At 39.8% G+C, this 20,278-nt stretch overlaps 1 protein-coding gene across 6 annotated transcripts in view; it reads right to left on the minus strand.

The window, feature by feature from the left end:
- The window catches only part of LOC141444740 (igLON family member 5-like), a 253,183-nt gene that overhangs the window by 5,040 nt on the left and 227,865 nt on the right, over positions 1-20,278 (minus strand). For all 6 annotated transcript variants that reach the window (XM_074110365.1, XM_074110364.1, XM_074110368.1 and 3 more), the window contains 9 exons: positions 13,172-13,267; positions 9,354-9,443; positions 8,774-8,901; positions 5,261-5,455; positions 4,169-4,325; positions 3,103-3,200; positions 2,189-2,310; positions 930-1,110; positions 43-210 (listed from right to left, as the gene is read on the minus strand). In XM_074110365.1, the coding sequence (XP_073966466.1) occupies positions 43-210; positions 930-1,110; positions 2,189-2,310; positions 3,103-3,200; positions 4,169-4,325; positions 5,261-5,455; positions 8,774-8,901; positions 9,354-9,443; positions 13,172-13,235 (1,203 nt within the window). In that variant the 5' untranslated portion in view covers positions 13,236-13,267. The remainder of the gene's footprint in view (positions 1-42; positions 211-929; positions 1,111-2,188; positions 2,311-3,102; positions 3,201-4,168; positions 4,326-5,260; positions 5,456-8,773; positions 8,902-9,353; positions 9,444-13,171; positions 13,268-20,278) is intronic.

Genomic DNA, 20,278 nt, shown 5'->3' on the forward strand with positions numbered 1-20,278 from the left:
ATAGCTTTGCACCGTATCTATTCTAGCCCTACTGTATCCTACCTCATTCCAGCCGTATCTGTTCTTGGCCTGGACTATAGCCTCGTAGACGGCCCCGGGTTGGAGCGAGCGCAGCTCGTGCGCGACGCGGTGTGTGAGCGCGCCCGCCGGCGCCGGCGCCGCCAGCACCACGTCGTGCCAGCGGCCCGGCTGTTGGAATGACTCGTTTATCTGTACAAACAAACATTAAATAAATATCATGGGACAATTTAGGCTTCGAATGCTCGCACTATATGTGGTAGGTTAGGAGAATAAACACTCGTTCCTCTTGCGCACCTGCTCTGGTGAAGATGGGTGGGCAAGGCCACGAGTAAACACTAGAAACAACTTTTCCATTTTCTTTTTTTCGCTGTTTTACCTTTACCCATATAGTCATTCGTACAAACATACAGTTTGCAGGTGGTAGGACCTTGTGCAAGGTCCGCCCGGATTGCTACCACCATCTTGCTCGCTAATCCTGCCGTGAAGCAGCAGTACTTGCACTGTTGTGTTTCGGCGTGGAGAGTAGGACAGCCGGTGAAATAACTGGCACTTGAGGTATTCCATCTTAGGCCTCTAGGTTGGCAACGCATCTGCAATACCCTGGTGTTGCAGTTGTCTATGGGCGGTGGTGATCTCTTACCATCAGGAGACCCACTTGCTCGTTTGCCATCCAGTCGAATAAAAAAAAAAAAAAAAACATAATTATATCTACTGTTAATTTTATTTGGAAAATAGTTTTTCCCCCCACTCCTCTGTTGCCCAAAGGCCTCCACACCTCTAAATCCGGCCCCGAGTGGGGGTAAGGACGCGGCAACAATCACCAGGCCAGGCTGCCGAGGGACGGTGCCCTTTCTAGCACTCTAGTGGTAGTGGTCTAGGGGGGTCAATTCCCTGTCAAATATTCTCACCGCAAGCTGTCGATACAGCAGTCGCAGCTCATCCAGCGGCGGGTAGCTGTCGACGGCGAACGCCAGCGTGTACTGCCGCGGGGAGCGCGCCAGCGGCGGCGACGTGAAGCGCGCCGGGCCCGGCCGCCCCGACACCTCCACGTGCTGCCGCGCGCGCCCCAAACTGTTGTCCGCCACGCAACTGGAACAACGACAATAGATACACAACTGCACATTGGGTTTCCATATCAAAAAATCAAATGTCCTGGTAACAATTCTGACATCACCCTAAAAGTCCTGGCAATTTGATTATTGAAACAAATAAGAAAAACAGGTCGCACGCAACTAGTTTTAAAAAACAATAATGATCGAGATCTCTTTTGCTGTAATTTATCCTAATTTAAATTGGTTTTTAAAGAAAAAGGTTTTCTTGAATATTTACTATTTATAGTTAATGCAAGCCGTGGTGGCCTAGTGGTTTGACCTATCGCCTCTCAAGCAGAGGGTCGTGGGTTCAAACCCCGGCTCGCACCTCTGAGTTTTTCGAAATTCATGTGCGGAATTACATTTGAAATTTACCACGAGCTTTGCGGTGAAGGCAAACATCGTGAGGAAACCTGCACAAACCTGCGAAGCAATTCAATGGTGCGTGTGAAGTTCCCAATCCGCACTGGGCCCGCGTGGGAACTACGGCCCAAGCCCTCTTGTTCTGAGAGGAGGCCTGTGCCCAGCAGTGGGACGTATATAGGCTGGGATGATGATGATGATGAATAATAATAATTCATTTATTTGCATTAAGTATCATTTATTTATAATCATTAGTTTATGTTAAATGTATAACCTATATCCTGCGTAATGGGCAACTCCTATATTTCGAAAGTGCTGTCGTCTGCGAAACGTGTCACCACATGTTCATTCTCTAAGATCTGCTTGCCTAGTGTGGAGATAACTGCTTCTCTTGTATTGTTGAATTACTTTATTTTATGGTCAATAAATACATTTATTATTATTATTTATTTGCAAGTAGTTATCATTCCATTCATTAAAACTGTGTAAACTTCGTAATAAATAAAAAAATGCTGGGATCCCTAAGCTATTGATTAATTCAGGCGTTTTGCGGAAGTCCATTAAGAAAACAACAAACAAAGGAATTTTCTCAAAAATTTGACGAGAAAGTAAGTATGAGTCACTCTCTTAAGCCTTCCCTGAACCATCTGACGCTATCGTAACTAGCCAGTTCCTAAACTGGAACATATTCCGCATTCGCAACTGGCCCTCACCTGTAGTTGCCAAAGTCCTCGGGCTGCACGTTGGCTATGAGCAGCGTGTGGTTGTTGCCGCGCGCCGCCATCGTCACACGTTCGGACGCGCTCAGCGGGAACGAGTTCTGATACCAGGATACCTGCAGAATAAATAAATCATCATCATCATTATCGTTTGTCCACCGTATACTTTTCCCAAACTATTATTTTCTTAACTGTTTTATATCATTGTCATGCCAACCTATAATACGTCCCACTGCTGGGCGCAGGTCTCTCAGAACAAGAGGGCTCAGACCATAGTTCCCACGCGGGCTCAGTGTGGATTGGGAACTTCGCACACACCATTGATTGCTTGGTAGGTTTGTGCTTGCGCGATGTCTTCATTCACCGTAAAGTTCGTGGTATTTTGTGCATGAATTGAGAAATACTCAGATTGAACCAGATTTCAGTTCAGGTTTGAACTCACGATCCTCTGCTTGAAAGAACATAGGTCAAACCATTAAGCCATCACGGCTTTAATACGCCTTGTATACGGGAACTAAAACAAGTACTGCATTCTAGTGTTATCTGTTTTAATAAGCACAGTTCTGCTGATTTAAATAAAAAAAGTAGCATAAAATTTGACACGGATCCGTGTATAGTTAAAAATGCAATAAACGGGACTTATTAGTGATCAAGTGCCGGTAGTTCGAAGCACTCGCGGTGCTAAGCAGACATGACCTACACCTCAGTCTACTCGTGGCCACGGCTACTGCAGTGTGGTCGAAACGTCGAGGTAAATATTACTCTTGTATCGTGATAAGACCTGTTTAGGGCATTTAACTATGAGTGAAAATCACGGATCCGCGTCTTAAGCATACCAGGGGTTAAGGGTCCGGTTAATGTACGCGAGGTAATCGACGACTGGAAATACGCAATAATAAAATACAGACCTCTGCAGGAGGATCAGCGAGCACAGTGCAGAGGAGTTCCGCTCTGAACCCTTCTCCCGTGTGCACCCACGACCGCTCCACTGTTATTTCTGGTGGATCTGCAAGATTAACAGAGTTAAGTTATTTATGTATAAGGTTTATTACATAAATATAAATATTCTTATGTTCATCATAGTCTTCATACTATGTAAGTTTTATTTTTCAATGCGACCGGTCTGAATTCCCGAACCGGGTATATATTTTTTAAACCTATGTACAGTTGAGGAAACTGAATCACGTGCCAGGGTTGAATCTTTGTGCTACTAATTTCATGCTGACATTCCGTACATTTTCCAAAGAAATGAAAGCGAAATTGATTATTAAAATGTTCCACCCTGGTACGTGATACAGTTTCCTTGATTGAACCTATGCAGTTTTTCTTGTTACTAAAATCAATAACAAATAGTTCCCAAGAACAGATCTCTGTACCTACGTCTTATGATTACAGAATTGCCTGTACTGATCGATCTAAATGTGCCACCTTTTATAATTGTAATAAATAACTATTAGTTTTTTCTTTATTTTCTGTTATCAATGCATTTCTTCCTGCGTTTAATATCCTCTTAAAAATAGAGAATGATCACGTTAAAATACTGTCCACGTCTGTAAAATAAAACAGCAAAATAAGAGTAAAGCAGTTTAAATATCTTTGTAAGTATAATAAAATTATACATGGGACAGTTACCATTAAATGACAGATCACACAAAAAGAAACGCAAAAAGAAAACAAAAACACACACATCACGTATAAAACAGCTCACCCTCTGCTTTTTATTAGCTGTTCATAATAAAGCACTGTTTATAATATAGCTCTGTTTATATTATAATACTAGCTGTTGCCCGCGGCTTCGCCCCTGTTGTAATTTTTCTAAATTTTCTTCCATAAAAACCTTCTACAGACAATAACAAACACAACAAAAAATAATTAGGGAAATCGGTCCAGCTGTTCCCGAGTTTTGGCTTAGCAACATATTTTACGATTAATTTTTATTTAAATTGATTGATTAGTACAATATAAGATACTCACAGAGCACCTGCAGTTGGAACTCAGTTACGATGGCGGGTCCGACCCCGTTGTCAACCGTGCACGCGTACCGTCCCGAGTGCCGCCGCTCCAGCCGCGCCAGCTGCAGCTGCGGGCCCTCTCCTAGCCGCGCGCTCGCGTTCTGCGGCACACAGCACGGCTGAGAACAGAGAGCCGAGTAAAGCGAGGCAGTGGCGAAACAGGACAGTTTCGTAACCAAGTCTGTACCAAGCCCGGTTTCAGAGTAGGATGGAAAATTATAAGTTTTGTTAAAATTTTCATTCTTAATACAAACTTTTTCGTAGATTGTACATTTTATTGACTGTACTTACATTATCATCCAAACTACATATCCGTACCAAACAAGCCGATGCCATTAACCGTTGAGGAATTTCGTCCTGCGGAGACAAACCTGGCCGGACTACCAGGTCACAGCCAGATTATAGTATTGACACCCGGTTTACATAAGTAAAGTAATGCCACACAAAAGTAAATCTGACCACTGGAAGTAGGTCACAATTAACTTGCTGGATTTGATACGCACGTACATAATAGGTACATACCTACATTGCAAGTTAAATAAAAGCTTGTAAAAAAGCACACAGCACGGCTGGAGAAAAGAGAGCCGAGTAAGGCGAGGCGTGGCCAAATAGGATAATTTCACAACCCAGTACTAAGCCCGGTTTCAGAGTAGGACGAACTGTTAAAACAGTAGGTAAAGCACGGCTGAGAAAAGAGGCGAGTAAAGCGAGGTAGTGGCCAAACAGGAAAGTTTTGTAACCAATGAACCCAGTCTGTACCGTGCTCGGTTTCGAAATGGGATGGACTGTTGAAACATTATTGTTACGGAGATGGCTCGAAGAGGAAAGCCGTTTTTTTTTAAATTAGTACCACCAGTTCAAATTCAAGATATAATCAATTGAAGAGTAAATTAAACTCAAACTCAAAGTCAAAGTGTTCTCCACTGCTTACCAGCTTGTGCCAGCCAAGTCAAGTTGGGCACGGGTTTACAGCGGCGGCGCGGCATTCGAGCGGCTCCAGGAATCAGTAACAAAGTCAAAGTAAACTCAAAAGCCAATGTCCTTCACCGCTTACCAGCTTGTGCCAAGTGACGCTGGGCACGGGGTTCCCGGCGGCGCGGCACTCGAGCACGGCGGCGCCCCCGCGGCGCGCGGCCGCGTGGCGAGACTCCGGCGCGGGCCGCACGCTCGGCGGGACCAGCACCTCCACCGTGTGGACCTGGTCGCGCGCCACACGGTCCGATATTTGGCAGACGTAGTCTCCTGCGTCCTGGAATTAGACATTATTAGGAATTAATGTAATGTAAGGAGGCGATCGAGGAGACGAGTGAAACTCACGAATGATGCGTAAATACTGTCTATATTCTAAAGCCTTAGGTCTAACTTATAGTCTAAGTTGCATATGTTGGGAGAGTGTGTCTGTGTGAGGTGCAACTCACACTACAGTAAGTTATAGGTAGTGCTACGAGAGTTGAAGATAATGATTACACACACACACACACACACAGCTACAATGAAGAGCTGATTGCATACCTAACCAACTCACTCAACTCACTTCAAAGTTCAATATCTCAAAAACGGCTGAACCGATTCTGATAAAACATGTCTAAGAACCATCGCTAGGAAACTCGCTTTCAAATAAAAAAAACGCATTCAAATCGGTTCACCCGTTCAAGAGCTACAGTGCTACAGACAGACAGACAACCACATAGCGGTCAAACTTATAACACCCCTCTTTTTGGGGCGGGGGTTAAAAAAGCGAATGATTGAATGTCAAAATCCCGCTGTCAAGTGTCATTACATGACTGTTCTTGTGTGGGTGGTATCTAAACATTTACATTTCTGTATCGAAATACACTAGTCTATTTGTATTACAATGATAGATAAGTAAATAATAAAGATAAAGAGTAATTGTATTGTAATTAAAATGTTTTAAATCCTTGAATGTACCAAATCTGACAGCTGATGTTTGTTTACGTTTAGTTAAATACCTATCCGAACCAAGTATAGTCAATAATTAAGTATTAATGAGTCCGCTGCGCTTGCGGTGTAAATTAGGCTTCATAGTCGCTAGCCACAAAGAACGTAAAAGTTACGTTATAGCTTCGAGTTCGAATCCATGTTCTAACCATTGCCTAAGGTTCGTAAACTGAAAAATGATTTTCTTTAAAACGCTTTCCTATCTCGAATGAGATCAAGATTACAATTTTGATTAAAAACCGACCGTTTGGCTCTCGATTTTGGTTCAAATGACCTTTAAACCGATCTATTATGTTTTATGTGTTAATAAAAAGTAAATGGCTTATTTTATTAGAACAATTTTGTGTTAGCTACGATAGTATGTGTATTATAATATTCTACAAAATAGTTTAATTTGCTGTCTGAACCCCAATTCATGGTTATTCGTCTTACGCGAACCATTCTCCATAGTTGTTAGGTATTTAGATAATGTGCTATATTTTCCATATGTAGGTAGTAGGGGCAGTTTCGTGCATTTCCCATTTTTGAGAAAAATCGCCGTGGCGTCGTCATGCTGCTTTATATCCAAGCAACACTTTATTATTGTTAAAGCCAGATAAGTGAGATATATAGCAGCATTGAATTTATTATTTTACTGTTAACAGATTTTTTTATGTGGCTTACAAAAAAAAGTGTACGAATCCTACCCACTCTCCCCTATATTTTGAAAAATCAAGTTTGTTCTATGATTCGCAATGAGCGCTTTTTATGTCTCTTTTTAGTCCAGACTTTTCGGAACGACCATTATTGCTAACAGAAATGCATCGTAAGAAACTTAGCACGACGGCATATAAAAACAAATGTCATTGTTTTATTGCTTCTTCCCGTTTTGAAGTTAAAATACTAAAATAAATAAGTTCTATGAACAAAATAGTTGGGCACGCTAACGGAAAAAAGTTTACGCTTTTTCCCATAAAAACGGCATAAAACGGTTCATTGAAAACTTAATTGTCACACTTTCGGCAATGATTCCCACAATCAGAAAGGTCAACAAAAACAAACCCTCGGTTTTAAACCCCAAAAAATGCAAAACCTAAACGGTAATTGACAGGGGAAAATATGATAATCGCCGCATAAAAACCTTTGTGGTGGTAGCTCGTTATTTTTTATGTGTGGCAACACTGAGCTACGGTTTCCCGCGCAATTTTCGTCCGCCATCTTTTCGCCGCCGAAATCGTCTTTTTATTATGTTGCCGTCGATAATTTGCCGCCATTCCTGTTTTATTGACTTTATTTATGACTTGCTGCTAACTTAATGAGGTTAATGCTGTTATATTGAATCGCTGCTAATTAAAAACGTGCATTTTTCTTTCACTTTTACAAGTGATAAGCTGTATACTACCTTTTAGACGAGTTTAGACCGAGTTTAAATTGAGACCATTGCATACCCACTTATGACAAATGAACTCTATTTCTTTTCATTTCATTTAAGAAGAGCAAGAGCAAGAAAAATTATGCATGTTGCATTACATTGCGAGGTCGTAAAGCCATCGAGTTTGTAGTGGCCAATCGAGCGCCGCAATGTAATGCAACTTGCAAGATTTTTCTTGTAAGTTTAAACTCCGCTTTAGAAACAACCTACGAACTTGGAAAAGTTGGAAAACTACCCACATTATCATTTCAATGTCCGATATCTCTAAAAACTTAAAATTCGCTTTTACGCAAAAAACCGCATCGGAACCAGTCCTTCTGCACGAGAGCTACATTATCAGACAGACAGATAGGCATTGGCATTCAACTTCTAACACCCCTCTTTTTGCGTCGGGAGTGTAAAACCGAAGTAGGTATTTAACGTTAGAACAGGGGAAGAAATGGTTCGACTAGTTTCGATCTTGAACAGTAATTAGCAGTTTAAATTAAATAAATCATGTCTCAAGAGAGCTGAATTAATATTAGAAAGAGACCAATGTAGCTAAAACGGCTTTTTTGTTTGTTTAAACCTTACTAAATAAACACCTTACCCAACGCTATTTTTCTTCCGCAACACTTTAACGTCCGGTACAAAATTGCCCCCTTCACTCAAAGGGGTATTCAAATGCGCCATCAACTATGAGTACTACGGGTAAATGATCCGAGACTCATTCATATGGAACACCAATTTAGTAACATGAGCGTGTTTGGCTGTTAAATTGTCAAAATGAGTAAGTACGTGTATTCTTAATATTGTCTTTCGACTAAATGTAAACAAGTCAATTGAGAAAACAAATTATTTTTTCACGGTGAATATATGGGCAGTTTAATGAAGACCATCACCTCGCAGGAGCCTAATAGGAGAATGCATGCTCTCACGACTTTCCAGCAAATGGCTGAAGCAAGACTCTGTGGGCAGATAAAGAAACTCCTCCAACTCTTTCTCTACGTAAGCTTCTCTTCGTAAGCTTAGTCAATCAAAAAATCGCTTTATGTTCATGCAAAAAGAGCGAAAAAATTTGATCGTCTCGGACGACGCGAAACGACGTATGCCGACGGAAAGACATGTTTTTCACTCTTATTCGTATTGCATGGATTATAGTTATAGATAATAGTACAAATCACATAAATCTCGAATGAAGAACTCTATGAATGGTACCTGCGGCCCAACATCAGTGATCTGCAGATTGTACCCGTCCACGAGGCGGAAACGCTCGTCGCGCGTCACCATCAGGCTGGCTGCGGTGAGGACGGCGGGGCCTCGCCGCCAGAGGAGCACCAGGGAGCCTGGAGGAGGGAATAAGAATGGTAACTAACCTGGTAATTAATTATTGGTCAAATTGGCTGGTTTTGTTAAAGGCCACATTGCAAAATTGAAGATCTTGGCGAGGAACAATGACAGCTACACTGGACACCTACTTGACACTTCAATTATACCTATTAATTAATAACATAATTTCAACTGTTCAATGTTCCTTTAGTATTTCCACAGCGTGTTATTTTTAATGTCCGGTAGGAAATAAAAAATAACACGGCGTAGAATTACTTAACATATCTAATAAAAACAATTTGTACATAATTTTAGTGATTGAAGTGATTTCGCTGTACGTCCAAAATTGAATCCGATTTGCATCCGCAAAAATACTCTAAATACTTAATAAACTCTTGCCGAAAAGCACAATTAACCATACTCAGTGTTCAGTTGCGAAAAAGGAAAAGTTACGTAACCAACAACTTACCCAAGTTTTGCACCTGACATGGCAGCAGGAGAGTGTCGCCGACGACTGTCCTGAAGGAGTGCCCACGGGAGAGGAAGCGCGGTCCGTCGTCTGTAACACGAAAAGTTACCAATGAGGGCTATCGCGTATGAATTCGCCACTAGAGGCGCTAGTGTAGCGTGAGGTCTCCGAAATGTCAAATCTCATAGTTCTTAGGTGAGCTACGCGGGTTTATTTATAATAAGAATAATTTTGTGAATATTTTGCAATATCTGAAATTAATTATGGCAAATATGCGTTCCGGGGCAATGAATGTCTGTGTTTTGAGACAGTTTTGTCTTTCGGAAACCTTTGTCCTCCCTTTTTTTCCGAACAAAACGGGGACTATGCAACACTGTGGCATGCTCGATATTTTTATGGTACGGTTTTAAGGTGTATTAAATATGATGTTAATCTAAACTTTGTTTTCACGCCCGTAATAACAGACTTTGAAAGCCGTACTTAAAAACCTCACGCAACAGTGCGCCATCTAGTGAGACAAAAAACGATAGCCCTCATTAGAACAATCATTTTTAAAAGTAAAGATAACAAAACAACCGAGAAACTTGTTCCGCACGCAGCAGCAATACACACATTTACGTTTTATATCCTTTTTGCTCCCGTTATGAAAGGCGTACCTAAGGTTTTCCTTTTCTTTGACTTCACGTGAGAATATAGAATTTGTCACCTTTTTACGCTCCATTTAGGGCGCTAATAACTCATAATAAGTACATAATGATAGTAATTGATTTAAATTGTATACTTATAGTTATAAAAAAAAGGAACTAAATTCTTATTTCGCAACTGCGTTGTAACACAATAGATGATCATGCACGCATCATTTTGTAGAATTTCATATCTATGAATTTAATAGACTTTCTTCTCCGCGAGCACACGTGCGAGTCAGCCATGTCTGTGCGACACTTGCATGTTTCTCTGTTACAAGACCCGGATGTCGTCAAGCATGTACGCATAACACTAATAGCAAGGATAGGAAATAAAGCAGCCGCATCGATCCTGGATGAAAATAGAATAACCATTTCTTTCTATACCTCTTATTAGCTGAGTGTATAATCGTATTTTATAAAACTAAATCAGAGAATGTATTTAAATTAGAACCTCCCTATCTGTCGTCGGCTGAGCAGACAGACAACGCGCCGGAAGCGATAAATATGGTCGCCGCCGGAAGCGAGGCGCCGCCATTTTGTTTTGCTTATTTAACGCTGGTCTTATACCACGAAGATCGATTGAACTTCGTATCGTGTCGTCGTGCTTACGCTAATGGTATTTAGTAGGGGATTGAGAGGGAAGGTATGCTATTTTTATGAACTACAGATTTTAGGGTAGTCCTCCTGGCCCCGATTGCATCAAAGTACAAGTTAAGTAACTTTATTATACAAATGAACGACTGAAAATAATTTATTTGTCAATCTTTACCGGTTTTTTCCTAGAGCCCTGCAAAATTGTTTTCACAGTACGTCTGCAGGGTAGTTTGTGTGTTGTGCTTGTATTGGCAGAGTGGGTACGTATTATAATGTATAAATTAAAAATACATATCGGTATTGAAATACATACAGTTGAAATACCGAAAATTATAAAATATAATGCATCAAAATATATAAAGTTATTTGACATAAGTTCTAAACTAATAAGCTTGAAATGCATAGTGGTCAAAATATATAATGGTTACAACGCATAATGGTTCTTAATCATATGGCACAAAATGCATATTTTCATAATGTATACATTCAAAATCTATACAGTATGTTTTCTATAATGATTGAAATACATACTAGACACTGAATTTTCACAAAGAAAAATGCATATATTACAATTCGTCGACTTGTCTTACAGTCCTTAATTTTTCAGAATTTAACATGTAAATACAACGTGAATAGACTGGAGATGATGATGAACCTAGGCATTATATACCTAGTATGTATTTTGACCATTATGAAAAACGTACTATAGGAATTTTAATTTTATTCTGATTGTATATATTCTGAACATATACATTGTGAACTTAGTCATTTTAATTGTATGTATTTCGACCAGTATGAAAAACGTGCTTTATGAATTTTGATTAATATTTATTTTAACCATTATATTTTTCAATTTTCGGTATTTCAACTGTATGTATTTCAACCAATATGTCATCATCATCATCATCATCCCAGCCTATATACGTCCCACTGCTGGGCACAGGTTTCCTCACGATGTTTTCCTTCACCGCAAAGCTCGTGGTAAATTTAAAATGTAATTCCGCACATGAATTTGGAAAAACTCAGAGGTGCGAGCCGGGGTTTGAACCCACGACCCTCTGTTTGAGAGGCGATAGGTCAAACCATAGGCCACCACGGCTTTCCACCAATATGTATTTTAAATTTATACATTATAATACGTACCCGGCAGAGTTTGGTGGTTTGATTAGGGATCTCTATCGTGTGCCCGAATTTCATATGCCAGATATATCGGATCGTTTTTCATAATATTCATTTATTACTGAAACAGTATTTACTTCAGAATCGATATTAAACTAACTAAAGTATGTACAGTCAACAAAAAAGTGCAGTCAGTACGAAAAGCTTTTATTAAAAATGAAATTTTCAACAGGTTTATGTGTAAGTATGTCTTATACATGACAACAAACACGTTACTGCAACTCCTGTTAAGGAACTGAAAACTGGCCAAAAACAATTAACACACACTTTACTGCTTAAGTGGATTCATTCATTAGCAGTATTTAGTAGTTGTTAACCTAAAAACGACCGGCTGCCAACAAAGAATACAAGTTACACTAAACTTAATTTTCCAAGGCCATTGATTAATATCTAAAAGCACAGCAATCAATTTATTATAGCACGACATAAAACTACAACTAATCTACACAATCTCAACAAATCAATCGCCTTGTGACGTCACCCGCCGCCATCTTTGCCCGGACATGAGACCGGAAGTGCGAACGCCATACTGCCTGGTGTTGCCAGCGCGGAAATCTGCTATGTTGGTATTACGTTGTTTTCTTATTAGCGTGCTTCCGGTAGTTTGGGAGTTGATTGTTTCGTTTTAATGGGTACAGAAGTAATGTCAGCGTTAGAGAATGAAAGCAGTTAATAATTAAGAGTAACTAACTAACTACTAACTTGGCAATATCCCAGAGAAAATGGAGTCTGGTTAATGGCACTGTTGCTGTCCGAAAAAATCCTATCCTTATACAAAAATTGTTTAAAAAAACAAAATTGAGAAGTAGAATTTCCGTGTTCGAATTTCGATCATGCTTTTAAATTAATGCTTAAATCCTTACTAATAATTATAAATTTTGAAGTAGGTATGTACGATTAGTTTTTTTAAATCATTTTGTGCACAGATCTTTATGTTTTTTGTTTTTTACATTTTTGAATTTTACAGCGCATTTGTTTTTAATTGTAATGCTGTTATTTTATTATTGACTAATAAATAAGTAAAATAGCTGTCACGCTTAACCAATATAAATGAAATTTGGTTTGGATATAGTTTAAGAGCTTGGTGAACGCATAGTGAGTGTTTTAATTGGCACAATTGGATCACTGCGGTCAAGAGATTATTTACAACACGACCTTAAGCTAAGTTTGCACATCGCACTTAACAAAAACAGTTCAAAAATATAAATTTCAACAATAGGAACGAAAATTCGAAGATGCGTATCGGTGACAAAGAATGAAAGCTGCTAATGCTAAAGTTTTTATCTATTTTTTTTTATTGTTCTTAATGTGCGAGGCTATATTTATTGATTGATTATGATATTTCTATGTTGTACTCACTTCTGCTGTTCTGCGCGCGCGCCGCGATGAGCAGCGCTGCGAGAATGAGATAGCTGCCCTCCATTCTCAGCCACGGCGCGCCGGCCGGAGCCTCATCTGTCGACAACAACAATGTTATTATCATAGGTCATGCAATGATTTTTAATTAAAGCCTCTACTACACGTCAGCAGATTCATTAGCAGAGGGGCTAGTAGGAAACTCGAAACTCTAAGTTCGTATCGCACCGTCCCTCTCGCTCTCGTATTAAATAGTTTAAGTGACAGAGGGACCGACCGACATGAACTTCGCCTTTCTTGTTTCGCAGTAGCCCTGCAGCTTTCCAATAGGGGTGATCTTCGCGGGAACATAGTTTCTTTTTCATCATCATCATCATCCCAGCCTATATACGTCCCACTGCTGGGCACAGGCCTCCTCTCAGAACAAGAGGGCTTGGGCCGTAGTTCCCACGCGGGCCCAGTGCGGATTGGGAACTTCACACGCACCATTGAATTGCTTCGCAGGTTTGTGCAGGTTTCCTCACGATGTTTTCCTTCACCGCAAAGCTCGTGGTAAATTTCAAATGTAATTCCGCACATGAATTTCGAAAAACTCAGAGGTGCGAGCCGGGGTTTGAACCCACGACCCTCTGCTTGAGAGGCGATAGGTCAAACCACTAGGCCACCACGGCTGCAGTTTCTTTTTACAAGCTTTTATTTAGTTTCACCTGTGCCGTTGTCTGTCTGTCTGTAGTCAAATCTTGCAAGTTAAATTCGACCAACTTCCAGTTCTCGGATTGACTTGAAATTTGGTACAGTTATGTAAATTGCGTGACTATACAATAATCTGGTAGTGACATCCTGGTAGTCCGGCCAAGATCGTCTCGCAGGACGGAACTCTTCAACGGTTAATGGCATCGACTTGAAATTTGGCATGCGAATGTAGTTAGTTTGGGTGACAATACAAGTACAGTGAAAAAAGTACAGACAGCAAAAAAAGCTTGCATTAAAAATGTTTTTTTTTTTTACCAAAAACTTATTTAATTTATTATTCTACTTCCTATAGGGAAAAGGAAAAGGTTGAACACCAGAATTTGGTTTCCATCGTGATTGTGTTTCGACTACACGGGCACAGTCGCACAAATTGAATCACGACCCAGGGTGCAACCTTTGTGCTACTAATGTCATGTTGACATCTCATATGTTGTCAAGGAAATCATAGTCATCATCATCATCATCATCATCCCAGCCTATATACGTCCCACTGCTGGGCACAGGCCTCCTCTCAGAACAAGAGGGGAGAGAGAGGGAGGGCAAGAGGGGAAGGAAATCATAGTGAAATTGATTATTAAATGTTCCACCCTGGGTCATGATGCAATGAGGGCTATCGCGAATGAATTCGCCGCTAGAGGCACTAGTCGTCGTATCCCCGAAAACTGCCCCTATGATCATAAGGGCTTTTTTCTTTTATTTCATTTTTACATTCTACATTAAATTAGGCATCTTTGAGTGTAATAATTGTCTTTATAAGTTCAAAACTTTTCTTGATATTCAGTTTTATCAAAAGGCCACTATTTCCTGGCGGCAAAATTTGACGTAAATAAAAGCCACTACCGCCGTTAGGGCTATTCTTTGAGGCGCGAACCGCGCGTGTGCGGTGCGGGGTGGGGGCACAAGCGCCGCTCATTCATTACTCCGCGGACTGCGGTTGTGAGCACTATAGTCTTGCGTATTGGAAGTAATGTAGTTGAGAAAAGAAAAGTCATAAAGGAGTCGACAATAGGTAGTAAATTACAACATATACACATATTTTGAGATCAAGTAATAAATAATTATTTCCTTATATCTTTTTAATAATTGCTGAGCTATAATAGAACGTATTTTTAATTTACACTGTCATAATCTTCGTAAAACGCAGAACAAGGCCCTTGTGCTGATTGTAGCATTTTTCTGCGGAATCGAAATAAAGCTAATGTATGGAAGAGAAGAAGCCATAATGGCATTTGTGTCTTTATTCTACGACAAAATAATTATTTTGCTTTAATTAATGTGTTTAGGTGTTATAAAATTAGGTTTATTGGTGAATTTGAACAGTAAACGAAAGTAATTTCGGTTTTCGATGTGTTTCCATCAAATTAAAATTAAAAATAACACTTAATTTTATTTAAACTATATGAGTCCTTAAGTCCATAGAGGCTTTTTTATGATTTTTATTTTATCATTTAACAAAGATTTTACTATAAACAAGACTTTAAATTTATCTTTCTGTAGGCTGTTTTTGTATCCACAATTTATATGAAATGAAAGCAAACCTATTGAGTCTCCAATGCCACCGGATTGTAAACAAGAGATCGAGTTTTTACCTTCAAATTAAATCAGAAGTAATTTTAGAATTCAACAATAATGTGAATTTGCCCGAGCTCGTTATAAGTATAGAAGAAACAGAACAAAACAATTTTAAGACTGAAGAGTATAATCAGCCACTATGTTTAGCGTTTGTGGACTATGAAAAAGCCTTCGATGTAATCGAGACCTGGGCTGTAATGCAGTCTCTTCAGCGGTGCCATATTGATTATAGATACATCGAGGTGTTAAAGAGTTTGTACAGCAACGCCACTATGACGATCCGGTTGTAGGACGAGAGCACACAACCAATCCAACTGCAGCGAGGTGTGAGACAGGGAGACGTTATTTCTCCGAAACTGTTCACAAATGCGTTGAAGGAAGTTTTCAAGCTCTTGGATTGGAATAGGTTCGGCATCAATATCAACGGCGAGTACATCACCCATCTTCGTTTTGCGGATGATATAGTCATAATGGCAGAGTCGCTGGAGGAGCTCAATACTATGCTCAGTGTGGACAAGACTAAAATCATGTCAAATGTCCATGTCACACCCGTGCCGGTTATCGATGGTAACGATACACTAAGTTGCTGACCACTATGTTTATCTTTGACAAGTTGTCCAATTGGGTAGGTTCAACTTCGATAAAGAGATCACCCGAAGAATCCAACTCGGATGGGCAGCGTTCGGGAAACTTCGTTATATCTTCTCGTCCAATATTTCGCAGTGACTAGAGTCTTTCGAGTGTGTTGCCAGTGACGACTTATGGCGCTGAGACGTGGTCCTTGACTGTTGGTATTTTAGAGAGGCTCAGAGTCACGCAACGAGCTATGGAGAGAGCTATGCTTGGAGTTTCTTTGCGCGATAGAATCCGGAATACGGAATTTTGTCCAAGAACTAAAGTCACCGACATAGCTGGAAAAATAATGCAAGTTGAAGTGGCAATGGGCGGGTCACATCGCTCAAAGAACAGATAACCGTTGGGTGAGATAAGTCCTCGAGTGGCGACCACGAACCGGAAGACGAAGCGTTGGCAGGCCTCCCATCAGGTGGATGCTAGAGTTATCGTTCATTGTGGCGTTCTAAGGGGGAGGCCTTTGTTCAACAGTGAACGTGTTCCGGCTGATGATGATGTTACTAAAGTTCATTATCACTGATCTCAATTAGCGCAGACAAGAGGCTCATCGGCATCGCCTGCGACGCGGATTTTTGTCGTCAGAGCCTTCGTCATCGCAGAAGAGTGGCTTACCTGTCGATATTCTACAGGCTACATTTCGGAGAATGTGCTTCGGAATTGCACGACCTTATCCCACCTGCTCCTTTCTTCCACAGGTCGACCAGAAGTAGGCGGGGTCTCCACCCTTACGTTGTCAGTATTCCAAAAATCCGCACAAAGCGTTTTCGCTCTTCCTTCATCAACCGCACAGCAAAAGAGTGGAATTCCCTGCGACTGTGTTTCCTGAACACTACAATTTGCCGCTTTCAATTCCAGGGTGAATGAGCATTTACTAGGCAAGCGTGCTCCATCGTAGGCCTCATCCTCGCTTTCCATCAGGCGTGATTGTGGCCAAACGCAAGCCTATACTGTATAAAAAAAACAATGTTTTAAGATTAATACGAGAAGAACAGTGTATTGAGTTTTTTTTATGGTCCGAGAGGCGATTTAACTGTTTTTTTTTTAATATTGCTACTTACACTTAATTTCTTACTTACTTTCTTTTATATTTGAGATTTAAGAAGCAATTATAGTTTTGTGATTTTCTATGTTCCTCAAGTTAATTATCTGATCTAAAGATTAACAAGAGAAGAACAGTGTTTTTATTTTTTATTAATTACCTATTATATATTTTAATGCCTGAGAGGTAATTTAATTGTTTTATAATAGTGTTACTATTTTCTAAAATAACTCGGATTTTATTAAAGATTTTATATCTTTAATTTTTTTTGTTTTTTTTTTAATATTCAAATTGTACATTTTCTTTAAAAACTAATTATTTTCTTGAGCGATGAAAATGGTTAACCAGCAATTTTTTTATTGAGAAATGACTTAATGGCGATTGCGACCTCAACATTTACGACGAAAAGGCCACAACATTCCTAAGAACCAAAGTTTGGTGCTTTCGACGGTAAATACAACGGAGAATAAGGAATTAAGGGACATAACTATTTTTAAATTCTATTATTATTACCAATTCTTTTTTTCTAACCAACCACAGGATGTTAATACATGATACTAAAACAAAAAAATATCAATATCTTTGTTATTATTTTAATAAACACAAAAAAGCTGCTCCTGAAAAGTTGCTGTTTTGCAATTACGCCACTTTTCGTGGGATACGACGTAGTGTAGCGTGAGGTCTCCGAAATGTCAAATCATAGTGTTTGGGTGAGCTACGCGGTTTATTTATAATAAGATTTTTTTGTGAATATTTTGCATAACCTGAAATTAATTATGGCAATTATGCGTTAGGGCAATGAATGTCTGTTTTGAGACAGTTTTGTCTTTCGGAAACTTTTGTCCTCCCTTTTTTTCCGAACAAAACGGACTTAGCAACGGTTACCTAATGATTCGCCGACTATTTTTAGGCAGATTATTGATTGGCAGACAACGTTTCGTCGAGTAACGGTACGCCGATGGATTTGTACGCAGATGTATTGTTTCGCCGAGTAACGTTTCGTAACGCAACCTTTAGCAGACTATTTACTTCGCATATGAGTCAGTAAGCCGAACAACTATTAACAGAAATTCGTTTGGCCTATTAATCACTAAACATTTGCACGTTTGGTCGAACAACCTTTCGCTTTTGTAACGGTTGAAACTATTATTCAGTGCGCATTATCAACTTTTCGCATCTTTCGTTTCGCATATGGAATGGCATTCAATACCGCGAATATGTGTGGATTACGGCCTCATTAGCATTTTTACACGCCGGCCGTGCTGACCGCGCATTTTTATGATTTTCTTATGTACCCTCACAAATTTTAAACGTATAACGCAAGTAGTAAACGTATTATTGATCATCATTTGTATTTATTTATATTGGAGTCTAAACAAACCAAGTCGCGATGCTAGCAGTTCGGTTCTGGCACTTCGCCGGCCGCTGCCGCGGCACGCTCGCTTCGCTCGCTCGGCTCGTGCATTGTTGGTCGCAAATTCTACCTAACACTCCTCCTCGCTAAACGCTCGTCGTCGCACCTAAATACATTTTGATAACAGCTAGTATAAAATAGTCAACTCAGTATAATCCTACCTGTCGTTTGGCCGATTTTATCTACGCAGATTACGAAACAAAAATCAATACTATTTAACAATATGAATGCCATGTGATAACTCTGCTTATCGTGTCTCGACGAACAGTTAATTCGACTGAACATTAAATCTACTTATCAATATGAATGCCATGTGATAACTCTGCTTATCGTGTTTCGACGAACAGTTGTTCGGTTAACTGAAACAATTACGAAACAAACAATCTACTAAACGTAAATCTGCTTATCGCTATTCTTCCTACCGACTACTCGGCGAAACGAATAATAGGCGTAGCGAAATATATACCAAACGTTGCTCGGCCAAAAAGAAAAATCTGCCAATTGTTGTCTGCGAAACGAAAATCTGCATAATTAAACTCGGCGAAACGACAGGTCACCCTTAGCAACACTGTGGTTGCTGGATTTTTATGGTACGGTTTTAAGGTGTTTTAAATATGATTTTAATCTAAACTTTGTATTAACGCCCGTAATAACAGACTGAAAGCCACACTTAAAAACCTCACGCAACAGTGCGCCATCTAGTGAGACAAAAAACGATAGCCCTCATTCGTTCGACTGTACATACAAATCACGTATCCTACTAATACCTACTCGTATTATAAATGCGAAAGTTTGTAAGTCTGTCTGTTTGTTTGTTACTTCATCACGTCTAAACCGCTGCACCGATTTAGATGAAATTCGGTATGCAGATAGTTTGAGTACCGGGGAAGGACATAGGATAGTTTTTATCCCGGAAAATTGCATAGTTCCCGCGGGATAGCGATAAACGAATTCTGTGCGGACGGAGTCGCGTGTAACGGCTAGTATAATGACTTTCTGCCAAGTTCTTGCGGCGCATTCTTCTTGCAATGATGGTCTTTCCGAAAGCGCTGGTAGGTTAAAAAAAATGACATGTAAGGTGTTACTGCCTTTCGGCGAAATATTTTCGCAAATTTCACTTAGCAACCAACCTTTCGCCGAAGTTTTATTTGGCAAACCAATCCTTTTTTCTTATTTCGCAACATTTTTATATTGCAAAATTTTATCATTACAATTTTATGTGGCAAAACAATTATGTAGCACAATGATTGGCTAAGGCAAATAACAAATAGTCAAACAACATTCAGCCAATTTTTTTACACATAGGTAATATTAAGTCATGATATATAATAAAAAAATAAATGTTAAATTATGTGGCGGTGAGCGAGCGAAAGCGAGCGAGCAAGACCAGACTAGGCAGAAGCGACTTGGATAGGTTAGGTTCAGAAGCTAAGGCGGAGCGAAGCGTAGCGTAGCTTCCGCTTTAGCCTTCGATGGTTAGGTTTTTTTGTAACAGAACGAAAAAAAATCATTGGCTTGCTTGCTTGTTTGCTTGCTAAATTAAGGAATGCCAATCAACGCATTTGACGAAAACACAAATGACATCTTAAAAAATCCCAGGTAATAATTTGCATAATAATCATTTATCAAATCATTAGTTGAGAAATGATATCAGTGCGAAATGTTGAGTTGGGAAATGAAATTTCGGCTAAATAGTTGG

This window comes from Choristoneura fumiferana, chromosome 30, assembly GCF_025370935.1.
Source record: "Choristoneura fumiferana chromosome 30, NRCan_CFum_1, whole genome shotgun sequence".
NCBI lineage: Eukaryota > Metazoa > Arthropoda > Insecta > Lepidoptera > Tortricidae > Choristoneura > Choristoneura fumiferana.